This window comes from Panthera pardus, unplaced genomic scaffold (genome assembly GCF_024362965.1).
Source record: "Panthera pardus isolate Hobbes unplaced genomic scaffold, ASM2436296v1 HiC_scaffold_27, whole genome shotgun sequence".
Classification (NCBI taxonomy): domain Eukaryota; kingdom Metazoa; phylum Chordata; class Mammalia; order Carnivora; family Felidae; genus Panthera; species Panthera pardus.
Window position 1 is genome coordinate 123617060 of NW_026526843.1, and position 21030 is coordinate 123638089.

General features: G+C 41.6%; 1 protein-coding gene across 2 annotated transcripts in view; it reads right to left on the reverse strand.

Annotated features, from left to right (window-relative positions):
• ANOS1 (anosmin 1) overlaps positions 1 to 21030 on the reverse strand; it is a 180077-nt gene that overhangs the window by 69757 nt on the left and 89290 nt on the right. For both annotated transcript variants that reach the window (XM_053891890.1, XM_019417786.2), the window contains exon 3: positions 62 to 124. In XM_053891890.1, coding sequence (XP_053747865.1) covers positions 62 to 124 — 63 coding nt within the window. The remainder of the gene's footprint in view (positions 1 to 61; positions 125 to 21030) is intronic.

Below are 21030 nucleotides of genomic sequence, written 5' to 3' on the forward strand. Positions count from 1 at the left end.
TCCCTGTGGAGATTTACACCGCGTGCTACGGTTCCCCTGATGGACACGGGCGCGGTCTTACCTCGCAGAGGCTGTGGCACTGCTCCTTCTGTAGGTCCCAGGTGTCCTTGCACGGCTCCAGACACTGGGAGAGAGCAACAAGAAGAGTCAATAAACAAATGGACAGGAACAAGGCCAAAGGAAGAAACCCCATGTGCCTCACTTTTCCGTGTCTGCTCATCTGCTTTGTTTAGCAAAGCCAGCTCCCCGGTGGATCGCATCAACGTTGTATGAGCAGGGCCATCCCTACAGAACAGGAACCAACACAACCGGAGAAAAGTTGCCCCGTCTGCAGGTGCCATGTAGGGAAGGTAGTGGTGCCCACCACCAGGCAGAACACTATTTAGATGACAAGTATTTGCATTCAGTAAGAAAGGTTCTCTAGGGGCTCCTGTCTGGCTTGGTCAGTGGGGCGCACAGCTCTTGATCTCGGGGCTGTGAGTCTGAGTCCCACGTTGGATGGAGACATCCCTTAAAAACGAAGTCTTTAAAAAAAGGACAGAAGAAATGTTTTCTACAGGTTGTTGTCACAGATGAATTTTGTTTTTTCATAAACTCTACCATGGACTTGTTTTCAACCGGCAACATGGGCCTGTTTTCTCTATTTCTTTAAAAAAAATTTTTTTTTAATGTTTATTTATTTTTGAGACAGAGAGAGACAGAGCATGAACAGGGGAGGGGCAGAGAGAGAGGGAGACACAGAATCCGAAATAGGCTCCAGGCTCCGAGCTGTCAGCACAGAGCCCGACGTGGGGCTCAAACTCACGGACTGGGAGATCATGACCTGAGCCGAAGTCGGACACTTAACCGACCGAGCCACCCAGGCGCCCCTTTTTTCTCTATTTCTATATATTCTTCCGCAGGTGACTGGGTGAAGTTTCAGTGTGTTAAATATATGTAATAGGTACTTGTTAACTAATGCCTTCAGCTCAATGGGTCCACCAGTATGAACACGTATCCAGTTTAATTACTCTGCCAAAATGCATTTAATACACTGTAACATAAAGACTTATGAAATAAATATAAAGAATATATAAATTCAACCTAAAAATATTAAAAAACTATTCAGAATACAGAATAAAGCCTGAATATATGTATAAAATCTGTCACCATATATATATTTAAACACATCAGAGGTGATGGCTAGGCTCCATTGTTCAATAACAGCCATCATAATAAATATTAATAATAATAATGTACAGCACGTATAATAGTATATATTATATATGAAATGTATACATATTTATATAAGTAACAATAAAGATTATGGGATAAAGTATATATACATGTATAATATAGTTTACTACTATATATAACACTAGTATAATATATAAGTTATAGTACTATATATATTACATGTATACTATATACCTTATATATACTATACCATGGGTCTATCTATCTATACTCACATACACACACACACACACACATTTATGAATACTGCAGCACTATATATACACTACATATACCACATAAAATACAGTACTATAAATAATATATAGTACTATATACACTCTATATAACATATAGTAATACATAAGAGATAACACCCAGTCCTCATGGTTGAAATTAAAATGTTACATTAATACAGTGGAGATTTGATTCTCAACTTTATGTTTTAAAGCAAGTTTTAATTAGTAAAAATTAACAGCCTAGGTGGCTTAGTTAGTCGAGTGTCTGACTCTTGATTTCGGCTCAGGTCACGATCTCAGGGGCTAGAGATTAAGCCCCGCAGTGGGCTCTGTGCTGGGCATTGTGCCTGCTTGGGATACTCTGTCTCTCCCTGTCCCTCTGCCCTTCCACTGGCTCACACGTTCACACGTGTTCTCTAACTCTCAAAAAAATTAACAGTCATGTAGCTAAATGTCAGTCATCTAGGGGTGCCTGGTTGGCTCAGTCGGTTGAGCGTCCAACTTTGGCTCAGGTCATGATCTCACGGTCTGTGAGTTCGAGCCCCACGTCAGCCTCTGTGCTGACAGCTCAGAGCCTGGAACCTGCTTCCGATTCTGTCTCTCTCTCTCTCTGCTCCTCCCCCGCTCACACTCTCTCTCTCTCCTTCAAAAATAAACATTAAGGGGAGCCTGGGTGGCTCAGTTGGTTAAACGTCCAACTTCGACTCAGGTCTCGATCTCGCGGTCTGTGAGTTCGAGCCCCACGTTGGGCTCTGGGCTGATGGCTTGGAGCCTGGAGCCTGCTTCCGATTCTGTGTCTCCCTCTCTCTCTGCCCCTCCCCCGTTCATGCTCTGTCTCTCTCTGTCTCAAAAATAAATAAACGTTAAAAAAATAAATAAAATTATTAAAATAAATAAATAAATAAGCATTAAAAAATTAAAAATAAAATAAAATAAATGTCAGTCATCTAAATACCCTGGCACCCATAAGGTCCTTATTATTTTATCTATGATCATTATTTCATTATTGACAAAGTTTTCAATTAAGGTCAAAATTCTCAGTTAAATTCCAGATATGCATACTCTAGAACTCAGGATACATACTGAAAGTGTTTTTTCACTGTCCTTGGTAGTCACCTCCCCCTCTGTTTTTAAAATAAAGATCTAGTTTGGCAGCACCTGGGTGGTTCAGTCCGATAAGTGTCCGCCTCTTGATTTAGGCACAGGTCATGATCTCGGGGTTCATGAGTTTGAGCCCCACATCGAGCTCGGTGCTGACCACACACAGCCTCCACAGATCCTCTGTCCCCGTCTCTCCCTGCCCCTCACCCACTTGCTCTCTGTCACTCTCTATCAAAAATAAACATACATACATACATACATACATACATAAATAAATACCGTTAGACCGAAGACTCTATGGTGACACTTAATCTTCAGGTATCCATTGTCTTTTTCTTTTCATCAAAAAATATATATACATATGAAAACAAAGTGCTGTCCATGTGTCAACTATCAATCTGTCATGATAAAAGTGCTCAAAATGTCATCACTGGCGGATAACATGAACTTCATCTTGTAGTTTATCAGAAATGCAAATTCACAGCCTCTGCCCCTAGGCTTAGAGTCAGAATCTCTGGGATGGGGACCCAGAAATCCCTTGTAACAAATTCTCCCGGGAAATTCTGAAGTTTACTAAACTTTAAAAAGAACTGCCTTATTGTGGTACACCTTTCTCAAGAGATACCTGTATCAAATCAGCACATCGTGGGGCGCCTGGGTGGCTCAGTTGGTTGAGTGTCCGACTTCGGCCCAGGTCATGATCTCGCAGTTTGTGAGTTCGAGCCCCGCATTGGGCTCTGTGCTGACAGCTCAGAGCCTGGAGCCTACTTCAAATTCTATGTATCCCCCTCTCTACCCCTCCCCTGCTCACGCTCTGTGTCTCTCTGTCACTCAATAATAAATAAACATTAAAAAAAGTTAAAAAAAATCAGCACATTGTACAACTTAAACTTCTACAACGCTGTGAATCAAATCTCAATAAAGCTAGGGGAGCAAAAAGAACGGCTACAGGATTCGATGGAAAAAAAGAGTTCACAATGTCTCTTGTTTTATTTTTTAAGAAAAACCTATTTCTTGTAAGAATATTTTATATTTTATATTCTTTAGTGTTGCATAGGAACAATTCATTTTTCAGTTATCTCAATCTTAATTTTTTTTACTTTATTTTTTTAATGTTTATTTATTATTAAGAGACAGAGAGACACAGAGTGTGAGCAGGGGAGGGGTAGAGAGAGGGGGAGACACAGAATCTGAAGTAGGCTCCAGGCTCTGAGCTGTCAGCACAGAGCCCAATATGGGGCTCGAACTCACAAACTGCAAGATCATGACCTGGGCCGAAGTTGGTCGCTTAAGCAACTGAGCCACCCAGGCGCCCCTAATTTTTTATTTACTTTAGAGAGACAGACCCTGCAAGCATGGGGGGGTGGGGCAGAGAGAGAGGGAGACAGAAACAGTCCCAAGCAGGCTCCACACACAGAGTCTGACATGAGGCTCCATCCCACGGCCCTGGGATCATGACCTGAACCGAAATCAAAAGTCAGACACTCAACGGACTGAGCCCCACAAACGCCCGTATTTTATTTTTTAAAACTTGAGCTCTTTCATGATACTTCTCTAAGGCCTGCACGGATTTGTCCCCAGTTCACTGGTGTTCACCCCTCCCAAGCATATTAGAGCAAATCACAGGTTTTGCCAATATAACAGTTCTAAAAGAACACCGGTTTCTAACAGCAATGAAATTGTTTAAAAACTTGTCTACCCGACATATTTTACGAGTTCCTTAAAGAGTCAGTCTTGTTTCCTGAAGGTAAGTCCACTTCCTTATCCTCAGAGCTCTCTGTACGTTTTTGGGCATTGATTCCTAGCCACAAAGTTTAGTAGTCATTTACTAAGTATATCTAGACCTATTTCCTTCTCAAGACCATTTGGGGATAATAAATGGCACTCTTGAGGATACCTTGAGATGTTGTTCAGTTGAAGACATGCCCCATCATGTTTGAGGACCACTCCATAAGGTCTAGGTATTTTTCAGAGAGACAAGTTCAGCTATACTTACAAATGAAGTCTTTGTCACTTCATTCAGGAAACATAGGACATTCGTTCCACGTAAAACTGCTCAATGCAATGTGGCTAACGATGTCTCAAAATTATGTCATTCTAGCTTTGGATCATTACCAAACATGTAAATTGTGAAAACACGATACTACATACGTGCTTAGCTGCATTGTCACAACTACAGACATCAGTGCATTAAAAAGTTTCAATCCTCGGGGTGCCTGGGTGGCTCAGGCGGTTGAGTGTCCGACTTCGGCTCAGGTCATGATCTCACAGTTCATGGGTTCAAGCCCCGCGTCGGGCTCTGTGCTGACAACTGGGAGCCTGGGGTCTGTTTCAGATTCTGTGTCTCCCTCCCTCTCTCTGCCCCCTCCCCCCACTCATACTCTGTCTCTCTCACTCTCAAAAATAAACAAACATTAAAAAAAAGTGTTTTTAAGTTTCAATCCTTTGAAACCTCCACAATTCCACATAACCCAATTCCTGACAGACTGTGGAACAAATACCTTATACGAAAGAAATATCATTTCCAAACACAGGCCTACTTGTGAAATGCTAATGGAAGCAATACATAACGCACTTGTCTTCTTGTTAATCTGAAATCTATCTGCCAAGTGCAGCATCAGTATGTGCAATTCATTTAAAGTTCTATTTTAATTGCAGGCTTTGCCTTATTTCCAATAACCAGTAGTCATCAGTGTCTAAAGATATATCACGAAATGTTATTCATGCCAACCAACATTTTCTTTTAATAATCCTCTGTGAAAGCTATCTGACAAGAAAAGCCTGGATATAGAAATCAGAGTAAATCTTTGCAGGATAGGTCTGCCAAAGCTCTATTTCTTTAGAGTGCTCTTAGCCAGGTAGAATGATTGCAATAAAAGCCAGAGAGGGGGAGAACAAAAAGCCCAACCATTTCTCGCACACTTCAAACAAGAAAAAGCATCCTGTTCCTCCAGATTAAAAACAAAACAAAACAAAAAAAAGGTTTGTCAAAGAAGGCAGACTGAAATCTCATTTCCATGAGAAAAAGGTTACTACAAGCAGCCGATTGCTTTGGAATTTACTACATATGACAACTGTGAGTGCCCTGATCAAATGACAAAGAAACAACAACAACAACAAGTTACTATTTTAGCAAGTGTTTTAAGCTTTCACACCTTAGGATGATCAACTCTATGAAATTATTCCTTCCCACGTTACTGCTTCACGCAAGGAAAGAAAAACTTCAAAATTCAGAGAAAATTTTTAAACAATCAGCTGACAGAGCTAATCACATAGATCATCATCTGGAATTTAGGCATCAATTATTTTTCACTTCATGTAGAAAGACACAGTTACAATATCACTTCCTTAGGTGATAATTCTGTATTACATTTATATTTTGACATAGAGTAATACAAAACCTGTACATACGATATTCTACTAAAATGTAAGCACTGAGCACTGAAACCTTGTGACATTTACTACAAGATTCTTCACGTATAGTACCAGCTCAATAAACATCTGTTAAGCAAACTTATTGATGAGTTAAAATGTTTTCATAAGCAGTTCCTGGAGCTGGGACACTCAAAGATGCCCAGGGACCAAGCAGATAATGAGTGAGAGTGAAGGAGGAATAAGTTACGATTAAAAAGAATCGTAAAGTGGAGATCTCGCCCAATGACTAGGACACAGTGCTATTCACTGCCTTCTAGTTCTCGGCCAGAGCTGCCCAGCATGCGAAACTTCAGAGATGCCAGGATACTTACTCTATGTAAACCTTTACGACTTCTAAATGTATTGCACAGCGCTGTGTAGGTAATTTTATTGCTATTTACTTACAGCATAAAATATTAGATACATTATTTTAATTGCTCTAAGTGGTTTTGAAATGGGAGTAATTTTGCCCTTCCAGGGAATGTTTAGTGATATACGTAGATGGTTTTGTTTGTAACAAGTGAGAACAAGTAACAATTCCTTCCAGCAAGCAGAGGCCAGGGATGCTGCTTAAATATCATACAACACACAGGATAGTACCCACCTCACCACCTCCCAAAAAGTGACAAAAAAAAAATTAGCTCCAAATTCAATAGTGCTGAGGTTGAGAAATTAAAAAAAAAAAAAAAAAAGCAACTGAAATGCAGTGGATTAGTCATAATAACAGTTGATCCTGAGAAACAAGTGGCCCAGGATAGAGGAGGAAAGGTTAACTCAGAACTGTCACCTCTAATTATGCCACAATTCTACATGTTTTGGTCACATCCATCCTTCTAAGACATGGTTTTGATAATGTGAGTTCTCTGACAAAATTAGACAGTAATTATCCAATTAAGCCTCAAATATACAGTTTTACATACAGAACATCTGGTCAACCAGCAAATCCTGCCTAACCAACTTCTTCAGCCTCCTATGACTTGCTTTGCCATGAAGCTGGTCTCTTTTCTGTTCCCCAAAAGCAAGACCCCTCAACTTCCACTGAGTTACTATATTTCTTCCTTAAAGAGAGTCTGTTCTGTCCTTGTCCACTCTGACCAACAGCTCTTTCAAACCACCTGCTTTTGACCACTGCTACATACACAGCACACATGGATTCCCCGTCTGCAACTCAAGCATTCCCCAAGACCTCTCACATTTTAAGTTTTTCATGTTGACTATGAGTTGTACTAAAGTCACACTGTCTCCAATTGACTATAAACTCTTCAGGAGGGCTGTGTCTGCTGGCCGTGTACAAGCCTCGTTCGCAAGGCATGTGGGACCAAGCACACAAACACCAGAACAGATTCTCAGGAACATCCCGTGCACCACAGAAATGCAGCCAGCGCAGAACAGGGGCCCAGAAAGCCTGGGTGTGAGCCCCATCTCTGCCATGTGTCTAACCTGCAGCTGTGGGAAAATCACATATTCGGTCTCCACGCGCTAACTCCACCAGGAGAGTACAGTTGTTCCTGTTGTCCGAAATTTTACTGAACGTCAAAGAGCGCCAGAACCCTTTACCGATTTATAAAGCACTTCTGAACTTGTTTAGTGGCACCTCATCACAACAGATCTGTGGAGGTACATACAATGCGGTACTATTATTCGTAGATTTTACAGAGAGGAAACTGCAGTTTAGAGAGGTTGAGTAAAGAAAGGAAGTGACTGTGGTGGAAACTTCCGGAACTGGAAGCCGGACCCCTGCTCTGGCACACTCAAAGGAATGTTACTTCCATTACAGAACACTGTGCTGTTCACGCCACCTGCTACAAGTGCTTCACAGGATAATATATGTGAAAGGGATTTGGAAACTGAAAAGTACTTCACAAATCTCTAAGATTACTGAATTACTATGATCTCGGAAAGGATTCAGCTCCAAAATGCCCTAGGTGTTACAAATTCCAAGGTACTTATGAAATCATAACCAATAAGACTCAGTATTTCATACCACAGACGAAGGGACCCAACTCCCACGAGCCAAAGTAGTAACAGAGAGGGAAATTATTGCTACTGCTTTGGTGAACCTCCATCTGGACAGGTTAGCACAAATTTCCATACCTTACATTTAACCAAACACTTTCGTAAAAAGAAATTATATTAACTTATATACATTACCAGCAAAGGAAGTTATATTACCTAACTAGCAATTACAATAAATTCTGAAGCACAAAAGGTTGGTATAAAATTCAAATTTTCACACATGTCCAATAATCAAGGAACAGAACCCATAATTACATTACATTAAATAAATAGAACCCATGGTTAAAACAAAGCAGTCAGCATTCTGTACAATCCAACCCGGTCAAATTAACATCTGCTAAATCAACAAACAAGGATTAGTGTTTCCTATATGCAATGTATTCATCTAGTCTCTAAGATGAAGGAAAATGTGTCAGCCATTCACCCCTAAAGCAGTATATAATTTGCATGGAAGAAAAGCATGTAAATAAGTCTAAAGCAATGAAGCATAAAATAACCAAGAGAAGAATGTGCCAGAAGACACTAAAGAAGTGATATGTGTTTCCATATGGGAAAATTGGAGAGAATTTCATAGAATTGAGGACTCATGAATTAACTTAGAAGGAAGAGCAGGACTTGAGCGATTTTAGCAGATCTGGGGCATGGATGATAGATGTGGGGGGAATATGGTGCAGGAGAGCTAACAGAGGAGAAGGCGTGGCAAAACACAAGGCTAGCAGCATGGCCCTTGGGATTCAGTGAGAAGCCACTAACTCTCCTAGAACAGACAGGTGCGTGCCTCACTTTGTGTTTAAGACAACTTGAGTATTGATGCAATACAACGACTTATAAAATATATATATTTGGTCCTTCAGATGACCAAAATATATTTGCCAGATATATTTAATCTTCGTCCACAGTTCCTGCAAATGCTTCAAAGCCATAAAGGTGAACGGGTGTCTTGTTATTAATGAAGGTGACTTCAGGAACCCCCACCCCGACCACCACACCAAAGGGCAGGGACTGATTGACAGGAGGACCAATCATTTGATCAGAAGATTGGAAGTTTCAGTCCCACCTTCTGACTTCTGGGGAGGGGAGAGGGGCTGGAGACTGAATCAGCTAATACTTAGTTGATCATGGCTGTGTAATGGAGCCTTCATAAAAACAAAATAGGACTGGGGCACCTGGCTGGCTCAGTTGTAAGAATACACAAATCTGGATGTTAGAGTCCTAAGTCCAAGCCATGTTTGGTGTCGAGATTACTTAAAATGAATATATAAGTAAATAAACCTAAAAAAAAAAAAACAACCACACACACACACAAGAGGTCTGGTTTTTTTTTTTAATCCTTTCCAGGTACCTTTCACATTTGGGCAAGCCGAACACTTCCATGTGCCATAGAGCTCGGCCCCAAGCTCCATAAAAACAGAAGCTGCTTTGTTGGGGACCCTGCCCTATGTAACTCTTCACCTGCCTGTTGATTCATATCCCATATCTTTTTGTTTGCTTGTTTTATTTATTTACTTTGAGAGAGAGAGAGCATGTGCATGGGAGGGGCAGAATGAGAGAGAGAGAGAGAGAGAGAGAGAGAGAGAGAGAGAGAGAGAGAGAGAAGATCCTAAATTGGCTTCATGCTGTCAGCACAGAGCCAGGGCTCTATCTCCCAACCCACGAGATCATGACCTGAGCTGAGATCAAGGGTCTGACACTTAACCGAATGAGCCACCCAGGTGCCCCCCTCCCCGTATCATATATTTAATAAACTGGTTAATGTAAGTGCTTCCCTGAGTTCTGTGAGCTGCTCTAGGAAATCAGTCAGACCCTAAGAGGGAGTCATGAGCATCTCCAATCTATCGCCAGTCTGGATTTGGCATTGGCCAATGAAGCTGGAGGCAAGCTGGGCAGTCTCATAGGATCTGTGGGATCTGATGCCTCCCTGTCATGTCCGAATTGAGTTGAATCAATTCTCAGACATGTTGCTGGTGTCTGGGAATTGCTTGGTGCTGGGGGAGGGGGACAACCCCTCACATTGGAATTGGGTCCAGGAGCCCTGAAAGAGCTGAAATAGGTGTTAGATTACAGAAGTGAGGTCTTGCAGCAAATGAAAGCAGAGCAGTTTTTGCAATGTCTTCCAAAGCTTCTGTCCACTGTTTATAGCATTGATATGGCATCTGGATGGCAGAGAACACTGCATACAAGGAAAAGGAGAGTGAACCCATGAAAGGCGATGTAGGGCTGCTCCGGACAGGGTTACAGGTTTGCCTTGAGATAGGCATGAGGGAGATATGAGAACAGGAAAACACCCCAACACTTCTAACCTCCATCTGAAAGGAAGCCATGGTGTCCATCAGATGGAGGGTGTGGGAGAAACAAACGTAGGGCAGGTGTTTAACAATTGAGGGGTTCACGTGAGGAGTTCAAGGTGTCCAGTGGATGTACACAAAGGAATGCCCAACAAGCTACTGGAATTGTGGACATGGAGTTTTGCAGAAAGGCTGAAGAAACGATGGGCATTTATAAGTTTCTCTGCTTTTCCTCTTACACCATTCATTCATTCGTTCATTCCTTTCATAAATATTTCCAGAATTCATCTACCACAGTGTCACACTAGGTGATAGGTCTGCTAAATCTATGAACTACACGCACAGGAAAAACTTCCTCCAAGTTCTCTAAGTCTACGAAAGGGAAGGGAAAGGGAAAGGGAAAGGGAAAGGGAAAGGGAAAGGGAAAGAGAAGGAGAAGGAGAAAGAGAAAGAGAAAGAGAAAGAGAAAGAAAGAGAAAGAGAGAGAGAGAGAAAGAGAAAGAGAAAGAGAAAGAGAAAGAGAAAGAAAGAAAGAAAGAGAAAGAGAAAGAGAAAGAGAAAGAGAAAGAGAAAGAGAAAGAGAAAGAGAAAGAGAAAGTAAAAGGAAGGAAGGAAGGAAGGAAAGAAGGAAGGAAGGAAGGAAGGGGGAAGAGGAAGGAAGGAAGAAAAGAAGGAAGGTGTGTTTATTTATAAGCAAACGTCCATGCTACATGTGAAAATGGAAATACAGAAAATATGAAGATTAGAGTGTCAAGACTTTGGGGAGTTGGGATATTCAAGAGCTACAATGGCAACACTGAATACTTCAGCAAAAATGTTTTTCTCTCCCCTTTTTCTGTTTGTGAACAGGAGACTGGAACTCAGGGAGATATAAATGTTGGACCATGTTGGTGAAGAGAAGGAAGGGATGGCTGAAGATGGAAGACAAACAGGAAATAATCAATTGACCAAGGTCCCAGCGAATGTTTCAGGGGCTACAATATGGAAACATAGAATTCTAGAGAGGCAAGGAAGCTCTGCTGGTCATCTATCCCAACCCTACATCCTCCAGATTCAGAAACTAAAATATCTTTGTAGACACCATGGCTGGTCAGCAGGATTTCGGTCCACGGCTCTATGATTGGACACGGGTCCTTCAATTCCAACGTTCGGCTTAGAGAATGTAAGAATTTGGATGTAGGGGTATAAGACAGTGTTCAAGAATAGCCGTTCCAGTGAGAGTTTTCTAATACAGTGAGAAAGTGATCAGATGAAGGTGTCCTCCATAAGTGCAATTCTTCTGGTTGAGCTTCAGAGGTCTCAGAGACAAGAGCACAGAAGTGGATCATTCCTGCCAGGTCTGCGGACAAGAGACTGACCATGGATCCTCAGAGTCAGATTAATCTGGAGGAGAATTCCTCATCTACCACATGCTACATGTTTTCTCCCCATTAGAGTTTTATTTTAACCTCTCTGAACCATACGTTTGCGACACAGAAAAGAGTACAAATGTTTTTGCCAAAGAAGATCATGTTGAAATAAATTTTCTAAAGACAATCTTTTAAAAGACCTACACAAAATAGGTGCTCGGTGAATCTGGTTCTGTTCCATATCTAAAGGACCAATGAAAAGAATTTTAGTTCTTTCCTGTTTCCCTGATACCTACCTTTTTTCTTTTAACTGAAGAAGAAAATACAATTTCTTTTCATTCCTGTCTCTCAAGCATGTTCCAATAATTGTTTTAAAAGTGCCACATTTTTCTTTTTTTTTTGCCAAAATTCCAACAGCTATGTTTGGGTGGGGTGGTATTATTCTTGTGTGTGGCCAGAAGGTGGGATCAAAAGGAAAAATCTGAGACTAGGGCACTGTGCATTTTGTAGCACATACGGTATGCTTTCACACACACACACACACACACACACACACACACACACACAATTCCCGTTGGATAATAGGGAAGCAAGTAATAGTTTATATTTAATTTTTGTCTGCATTGTTGCCTGGAGAGAAGGAGTACGTTTTGCGTTCCACATACAAATACACACAAAAATCCAACTTTTCATTTCAGACAGGTATAGATTCATAGCATATAATAATGCTATCAAGAGAGGTTTCCAAAGACCATTTCTGTTTTCTAAATTAATGGCAGCAGTTTCTCTGGGAAACTGTAGATCTGGTTTTTAGATGAAGTGGGGTTTTTTTTTTCAATATACTTCCTAAAATATGTGCACCCGACTGCCTTTAGAAGTATTCATGGACTCCCTCCAGCTCTAAATTGGTATAGAAATTGTTACAATCCTGTGTGTCGAAAAGCGCACTGGGTCTTGCCCAAATAATGAAATCTTTTGGCAGACATCCTATGGAAGTACAGTTGAACCATCATCAGAGCCTAAACCACAGAGGATTAGCATGCCAACCCAGCACAACAACGTTACGCCTTAGACATCTCATGTCGCAAATCAACTTTCTTTGAAACGATCAAAGGATAATTCCTCTCCCACCATGTCTATCTACAAATCTGGGCTCCCTTTTATCACAACTATCTCTCACAATAAAGGGAACTCTGACATCAGAAGCTTTTTAGATTTCAGTGAAGGTGTTGAGAAACAAACAAACAGAAAACAATGGAAGTGGGAAAATGACATTAATCAAGGTAGAACCGTTGTCTGCTCGTAGCTCTTTCTCACCTAAACTATGTCATTATGCATATCATTAACTCTCTGGAGGCAGACAGGTCACCGAATCCTGTTTCACTGAAGACCACACATGCTTGCTTAGCGTCCAGATATTCTGCCTGTTCTTCTGCTACAGAATTTTACCACAGCACTGGAGTTTCAAATACTATTCGCATGGCTATTTCTCACATCAAAAAGATACTCATTACAAAGAGAAAGTCACAACTGTACAGTGGAAAACACAGGCAGAGACTGCCTTCATGAAGTAGCAAAGGTAACATCTCCAGGAATGGGAGAGGCACAGCATCACCACAGGAAATATCAATCAAATCCACCATGAGGCTCCTTCTATGAAGCAACAAACCTCTAGTCTTAAAAAACAAAAAAAACAAACAAACAAAACAAAACAAAACAAACAAAAAACCACTAACATCATGAAAGACCAAGAAAGAGGAATGCTTCCGAACTAAAGGGGACTAAAGATCTGTAACAAGCAAATGCAAAACACAATGGGGGGCCAGATCCTGAATCAGACAAAACAATGCTATGAAGGACATTACTGGCACCACAGGAACATCTAAATGCAGACTATACATGGAATAGCATTACATCCAGGTTAATTTCCCTGAATTTGATAATTCCATAGTAAGACATGCAAGCTGAAGCACTGAGGAGTAAAAGAGTCATGATGTCTGCAACGCGTTCTTAAATGGTTGAAAAAAAAGTAACAATTATGAGGGCATACATACATATAATTTTTTTATGTATACATAGAGACTAAGTGATGAGGCAAATATACCACACACACAAAAAGTTAACAATTGGCAAAGCTAGATTGGCATCAGCAACTAAAACCAGGGCCCAAGGGTATCTGGGTGGCTCAGTAGGTTAAGCGTCTAGCTCTTGATTTCAGCTTAGGTCATGCTCTCACGGTTTGTAAGTTCAAGCCCTGCATCGGGCTCTGCACTGACAGCACGAATCCTGCTTGGAATTCTCTCTCTCTCTTTCTCTCTCTCTCTCTCTCTGCCCCTGCCCCTGGTCACACTCTCTCTCTCAAATATAAATAAACATTAAAAAGAAAAAAAAAAAGACAGGGATGGTATCTGGCACACCATCTGTTTTGGTAAAGAAAATTTACTGGAACACAGCCACACCCATTCACGCACATGCTATCTGTGGCTGCTTCTGTGCTACAATAGTTGACTAGCTGCGACAGAGACCGTATGTCCAAAAAGCCAAAAAAATTTACTCGTCTGTCATAGAAAGTTTGCTGTACCCTGATTTAGATAAAAGGTATGTGGAAATCCTTTGTACTATTCTCATAATTTGTCTGAGTTTTTAATAATCAAGCTAAACACTAGAAGTACATAAAGTATCTTAAAATGACTTGAAATCTCAACATCACAAATTTTCTTCATCTGGCATCATTAAAAAGCTATTATGGACATACATCTACTGCCAAAAGAGGGTTGAAGATCATAAAGTGGGCATCGATGGGCTTATTGAAATAAGGAAGAGTGGAGATTTGCAGACAGACGCCTCAGGTCTGGAAGCCAAAACAACCACTCATCTTTCTCCAATATTGACCCCCAGGCAATCAAAATAACTCAAAACCCTGTCCCAGCCATTAGTCGGGTCTTAGAGGCCGAATTAAGGAGAGCCATACTGAGCACCCAGAATCTCAAGGTTTCACGCAGTCAGATTTTGCATAGCCTGGAATCACCAGTCACAGCATCCGGCAGGCTTAAACAGCCAGACCCCATCTCCTGAGTGAAAGCCAGAATTTAATCTGCACAGCATGCTTTTGACACCACAGAGCCCCCAGGTTAAAGAACTTCTCCTTGACATGCTTCAAGTTGAATGGAGATTAGGATTTCCATCACTTCATGCTACATTTAAAAGCTTATGCAAGTCTAGCGTTGATCCTTATCTCCGTATGTATTTTTTCTACACATTTTCTTAACAACACACAATTCCTAAGAAATCATGTAATTGGTAGTGTTGGAGAACCGTGTCAATCGTATTCCCAAGCTGGGTGGCCTCGAGTCCTTTCTCCCTGTGCTACTGACCTTATAAACCATTGCACACATCACAGGAGAAATTAGATTATTTGTCCCCACGTTAAATCTCACAGAGACAATTTTCAATACCTATATGTGCTCTGAGTTAATAAGATTGTTCCTATCAGTATTATATATGGATGGCATAGGTAGATACGCACTGTCAGCTTATTATTATTTCTGAGAAATTAAATCTGTGTCTGAGAGATGAGTGGGTTGTAGGAGGTTCTAAAAGACAACCTGAAAGCAAGTCCTTATTTGGACAAATCAGCAAGACTGTCAACACTAATCCGTTCCAGAGAGAAGCAGTCTGTAACATTGACAGCTTAATATCTTATCTGTGTGGCTTGGTTGTCTGACCTGTCAAGCTCAAGGAAGGCATGGCGTGCTCTTGAAAGGACCAGGGAACCGAAACTCACAAGGACTTCCATGCTTCCTGTCTGCCTTGCCAGATCAAATCACCCCAGCTTTGTCCACATGAAAGCGTCTCGAAGACATTAGTGCATCCCTCAACAAACCCATTCAACTTGGCCTTATGTGGTAGGTCTGCTCAAAATTAACAAGTGAGTCACAATATTCATAACGTTCCAGAAGCTGGAAGGAAAACACTGCCATAGAGGGTATATATTAGTTATGGGCGGGAAGCCCTATTTATATAGAACATATTTGACCTTTAGTCCAAACTCAGAACTCACGCGATCTCATTTAGATATGTGATTTTGTTCTTCCTTTGCTCCCAAAAGACTGATATTGAGTTTCTGGTGTCCAATAGAACGCCATTATAATAAGATAACAATTGAAGCTACTTGTGAACCCTTTCACAACTAGCAGCAAGTGCAAACTCAGTAAGTGTGGATCGCAGCGAAGGTTTTGTTTAAGGCTCCTCCTCTTTCAGGGGAGCTTGGGTGGCTCAGTCGGTGAAGCGTCCGACTTCGGCTCAGGTCATGATCTCGCAGTCCGTGAGTTTGAGCCCCAGGTCGGGCTCTGTGCTGACAAGTCAGAGCCTGGAGCTCGTTTCGGATTCTGTGTCTCAGTCTCTCTCTCTGCTCCTCCCGGGCTGACACACTGTCTGTCCATCTGTCGGTCTCTCTCTCTCTCTCTCTCTCAGAAATAAACATTAAATTTTTTTTTTTAAAAAGGCTCCTCAAAGCATAAGAGACTGTTAAAAACTGAGAACTAAGGGTTGATGGGGGGTGGGAGGGAGGGGAGGGTGGGTGATGGGTATTGAGGAGGGCACATTTTGGGATGAACACTGGGTGTTGTATGGAAACCAATTTGACAATAAATTTCATATATTGAAAAAAAATAAATAAACAATAGATTTTAAATAAAAATAAATAAATAAATAAATAAATAAATAAATAAATAAATAAAAAGGCTCCTAGTCTTTCAGGAGATTTTGCAGAGCCTAGAATGGCTTTCTTTATACTGTGGGCAATGTACACATGGGTTCCCAATGGTACTTTCCTTCATAACTCCCTTGACCTGAAACACATAATCAAGAACCCAACCACAGGGGTGCCTGGGTGGCTCAGTCGGTTCAGTGTCCAGCTCTTGATTCTGGCTCACGTCATAATCTCACAGTTTGTGAGATCAAGCCCTGAGTCGGGCTCAGTGCTGGCAGCATGGAGCCTGCTTTGGAGTCTCTCTCTCTTCCTCTCTCTCAGCCATTCCCCCTGCTCTCTTTCAAAATGAATGAATAAACTTAAAAAAAATGTAAGAACTCAAACACAGCAGTCTCATTTTGTTGTTTTGTGTTTAAGTCAGCTAATTCAACACCGTTTAATGAACTCAATGTTTACTCTGGACTCCTTTACCCACTCATTCATCTGCTGAACAAAAAATCAGCCATAGAAGGCTACCGAGTGCTTGAAATGTGGCCCATGTGACTAATAACCAAATATTTAATTTCACTTCATTTTAATTCATTTAAATCCAGAGAGCCATATGTGGCCAGTGGCCACCATATTGGAGATGACAAACTGAGTATTAGAAAAGTACAAACCTGTGCATTCAACATCCAGTACACTCTCTTTTTAGTGGGAGAGGAAATAAAATCTGTGTTTCCCAGATGACCTTGATATTAAGATTCTGGATCAATTAGGCTGTGCTAATTAACACACTTACGCAGCACTTGGGGACAGAAATGAAGCAGAAGGTAGTTTCTTGCCTGTCCCCTGTTCACTATTTCTACTGTCACCCTCATCTTCCTTCCTCAGCATCCTGCATGTGTGGACAGGCTTCATCGGGGGAGATTCTTAACTCTGATGTCATTGTTCCAGAGAAGCCCCCAAGCAAGAGAGAGGGCCAGCTCTACACTGGTCTGGAGTCATTTCTGGAGGTTGGGCAGATAGCCCCATCATTCCTTCAACACTTCCAATTTGAGAAGCACCTCTTCCCGTGTTTAAATTCCTTCCAGTTTATGTACCTAGAGTGGTTTCTTTTCTTCATTCTCACTGCCTGATACAACCGATCAAGATGCTAGATGTGTATTCAGGCTTAACCCCTACACCATCAAAAATGCAGAGAACGTAGATTCAGCTTCTCTGATTGTCGACCGTGTCACCAATGTTCACCTCTAATCCCATGACCCCTTCACTGTGCAGTAAACAAGAGTAAGTAAACAAAGTAATATTCTCCACCTGCTTTACTCCCCTCCCTCCCTCTCCTGCATATACATTTACTGAGCTACATCTACGTGTCCAGCAGTCCGAGGCACAAGGGCAGTACACGTCCACACAGACGTTGAAGCCTCCCAGCTTCAACCTCAAGTGCAACAGATGACAAAATTCATGGCACCATTACAACGCAGTGGGTCAACGCTACGAAAGAAAAGTGGAGAGATGCACTGATGGAGCAGGCTAACCCTGACAAGGAGCTGGGCAAAAGCCCTCAGGATGAAGTGAAGTGTAGGCAGAAAACAGAGTAATGAGTAAGAAAAGAATGAGTAGAAAAAGAAGGGGGAATGGAAGATTATGTTCCTGTAAGATGTGATCTTCCGAAGCATGAAAATAAAGCTGTAAATTTCAGCAATGCAGACCCACCCGAGAGGTTTCTGCTGTGTTGTGAGATGAAAGACATAACGTGATTTATAACACACAGAGTAAACTCTCAGCTTGTGGGCAAATGGAAGCTGGGATCTTTGCAATCCTTAGAGTAATTGCTGAATCTGTTTCCAGAAGCATAGCAGGCAGGACGTCGAAATGCAAAACAGAAGAAAGAAAATGACTCTGTTACTGAAGAAATTTATGTTCCCTTTATCAGAGACAAGTGATCTAGCTTCCTATTTCTCCAAATACCCAGTGCCGTTTTATAAGAACAATCCTTTAATTACCTCAGAAAGACAGCACAGAGAGGTCTGCTTTACGAAATGCTAACATTCCCTAAGTAAGATATATGCCCTTGAGAACAACATATACGTGGACACAGCGATATTGTATGGCACTTATGACATAGTTGACTGTAGTTAATGACTGCTTATCCCATTCAGGGAAGCTTAAAAACAGTCTCACTCACACATAAATTTATTCAAGAAATTTAGGTAAGATGTGCAAACCCCATAAATCTGAACAGGCAGTTTCGTATAATTTAGGACCATTACATTTAACAGTCTAACTGGCCAATGACGCACAGAACAAGCAGTAAAGGGTATTTCTTTCACACATTTTGTTACTTGCTTCCCAATTCAGTTTGTTCAGTTCACGTGTCAGTTCACGAGAGTGACCCTACACACCTTGAATCTGCAGAATAACATGGTAGCCAAACTCAACCAAGTCACCGCTGACTGATCATAATACAGCCACGTCACTGAGAGCCAACCAGATCTGCTTTGTTCCTGATGGACTTAGTGCACTTTTCTACGTTGTGGAATGCGCTTCTTCTATTTCTTTAATATGCAAGAAACGTCTTTATGTTTTTATTCAAAACATTAGAAACTCGCGCCCAATGCATTAACTTTAAATAGCAAATGTGACGGACTGGTGCACACACTTCACTGCAAAGAGGAGACTCAGCAAAGTAAAGCATCAGAATGCCATCCTCCAAATAATTTTAGAGACTCAAGACTTGTCCAACAAGGTGATTCAGCCCTTCCTATGCACTAATGCGCTCCTCTGTCTTTTACTTATTTGGGACATAGAGTTGCTGTTGGTTAGTGAGCAAAGCCAGTGACACCCACATGACTCCCTCTTTCTCCAACCCACCCAGCCCATCCCCACCCAGAAGCCCAGTAAACCAGTGACAACAAAATGCTCTTGTGCCCCGGGTCGACTGCTCCTCAGGAGTTTTATAGACCACCTAACAATCAAAGAAGGGGGTAAAGGCCGCCTCTGTGCCCACAGTTACTTTGTCTTTCCTCACCGGCTCCCCACGTTCCCCGCCCCCCCCCCCGCCCCCAGCACTGCCACCACCATATCCTCACACGGCTAAGCAGCCAGAGGCATGGGGCTTTTCAGCCTGAATTTCACGGCGTGATAAAATGCAGGGGCTGTTTCCCTGGGGACCTCAAAGCCCTCCTTTGTGAGCCCAGTTGAGGGTCAGGTTAAGTCCTGCATTTTGGCAGCAGGAATCTGTTTGCCTTCACGCTGAGGTCCGCTAACAGGGGCAAGAGGAAGGGAATTCCATAGAGAAGCCAGTCTCAGAAAGCGTTTTCTCGGAGGCACAGCCCCCTCTGCCACTAGACAGAAATCGGGCAAATGTGAATCCACTGCCCACCGCGCTGATAGCCCTACCAAATCAATTTGATTAAGCCGCGAGGGACAGGGCCTTCTCTTTCTTGCAAGGCTGAGTTCTCACTTGTTGCTTTAAAGAGAAAGAAAAGCAAAGCACAGCCTTTAGCTCAGACATTTTAATCACCAAGAAGAACTTGCAAAAAATAGTACTGGAAAGAATGAAGATATATTTCTTGGGTCTTTTTTTCCCCCACTTGCAATTAGATCGGAGAACTTTGAATTTAATTCTTCTCAATACAAGAAAGCTGTTGTTCTATCTAAAGACAGTGTCCCCAGTGAAAAGGTTTACAGCACATGATTAATGTCGATCATTTCTGTAAACTATCATGACAATTTCTGCTCCAGAAGGAAACCGACCAGTAGAGATTGCCCTTAAAAACGTAAATCATTGAATATGACACGCATCAGTAGTTTGAACACAGAGAGAGTTTCCTAATGTAATTATAACTGACACAACAAAGCTTTCTCATTGTAACAGGATTATATTTCCTTCTAGAAAGCTGTCCCAAGATTAGAAATTTACTTCAGAAGTTCAACCTATATGTGGAAAGATACGCATTTTTAAATTATGAAAATAAGCAGGGTAGTCAGACAGATAGAATGCCCAAGGAGTAAGGAATTTTTCAGGGGATGCAAGCAATAAGGAACAAAATATTTTATGAATCTGACGAGTCATTGCAAACGTAATTGGATATAGACAGACATACACACGCACACATGCACATGCACACACACACACAAAAGCAATACATTACCAACTAAACAATTCATCTTTGGTAAGTGGGGGAATAATCCGATGTCTGGAATAAGAAGAAGGAAGCTCTCAACAAAATGTTCAATGAAATAAAATAGCAATCCTTACATTCATCTTCTCATTAAACTTAGTTCTTGTGATCATTTTGTTTTTACTTTAAGTGACGTGGATGCAATTATTCCATCAGTTTTTAAGTTTATTTCTTTTGAGAGAACAAGAGAGACAGCATACATGCACTAGTGGGGAAGGGGCAGAGAGAGGGACAGAGAGAATCCCAAGCAGGTCCCACACTGTCAGCACAGAGCCCCATGCGGAGCTCAAACTCACAAACCACGAGATCGTGACCTGAGCCAAGATCAAAAGTCAGATGCTTAATTAACCAAACCATCCAGGCGACCCTCCATCAATCTTTGAAAATAAATTCTAGACATACCAATGCAAGAATTGGTACTCCGTTTTATGGATTCCTAACAGTGCTTATGTTACCCACAAGAGGTCTTTATGTTGGGGTGGGGGGGAAGGTGTGTTTGCAACTTGTACCCATGGATCTTTGTCTAATCAG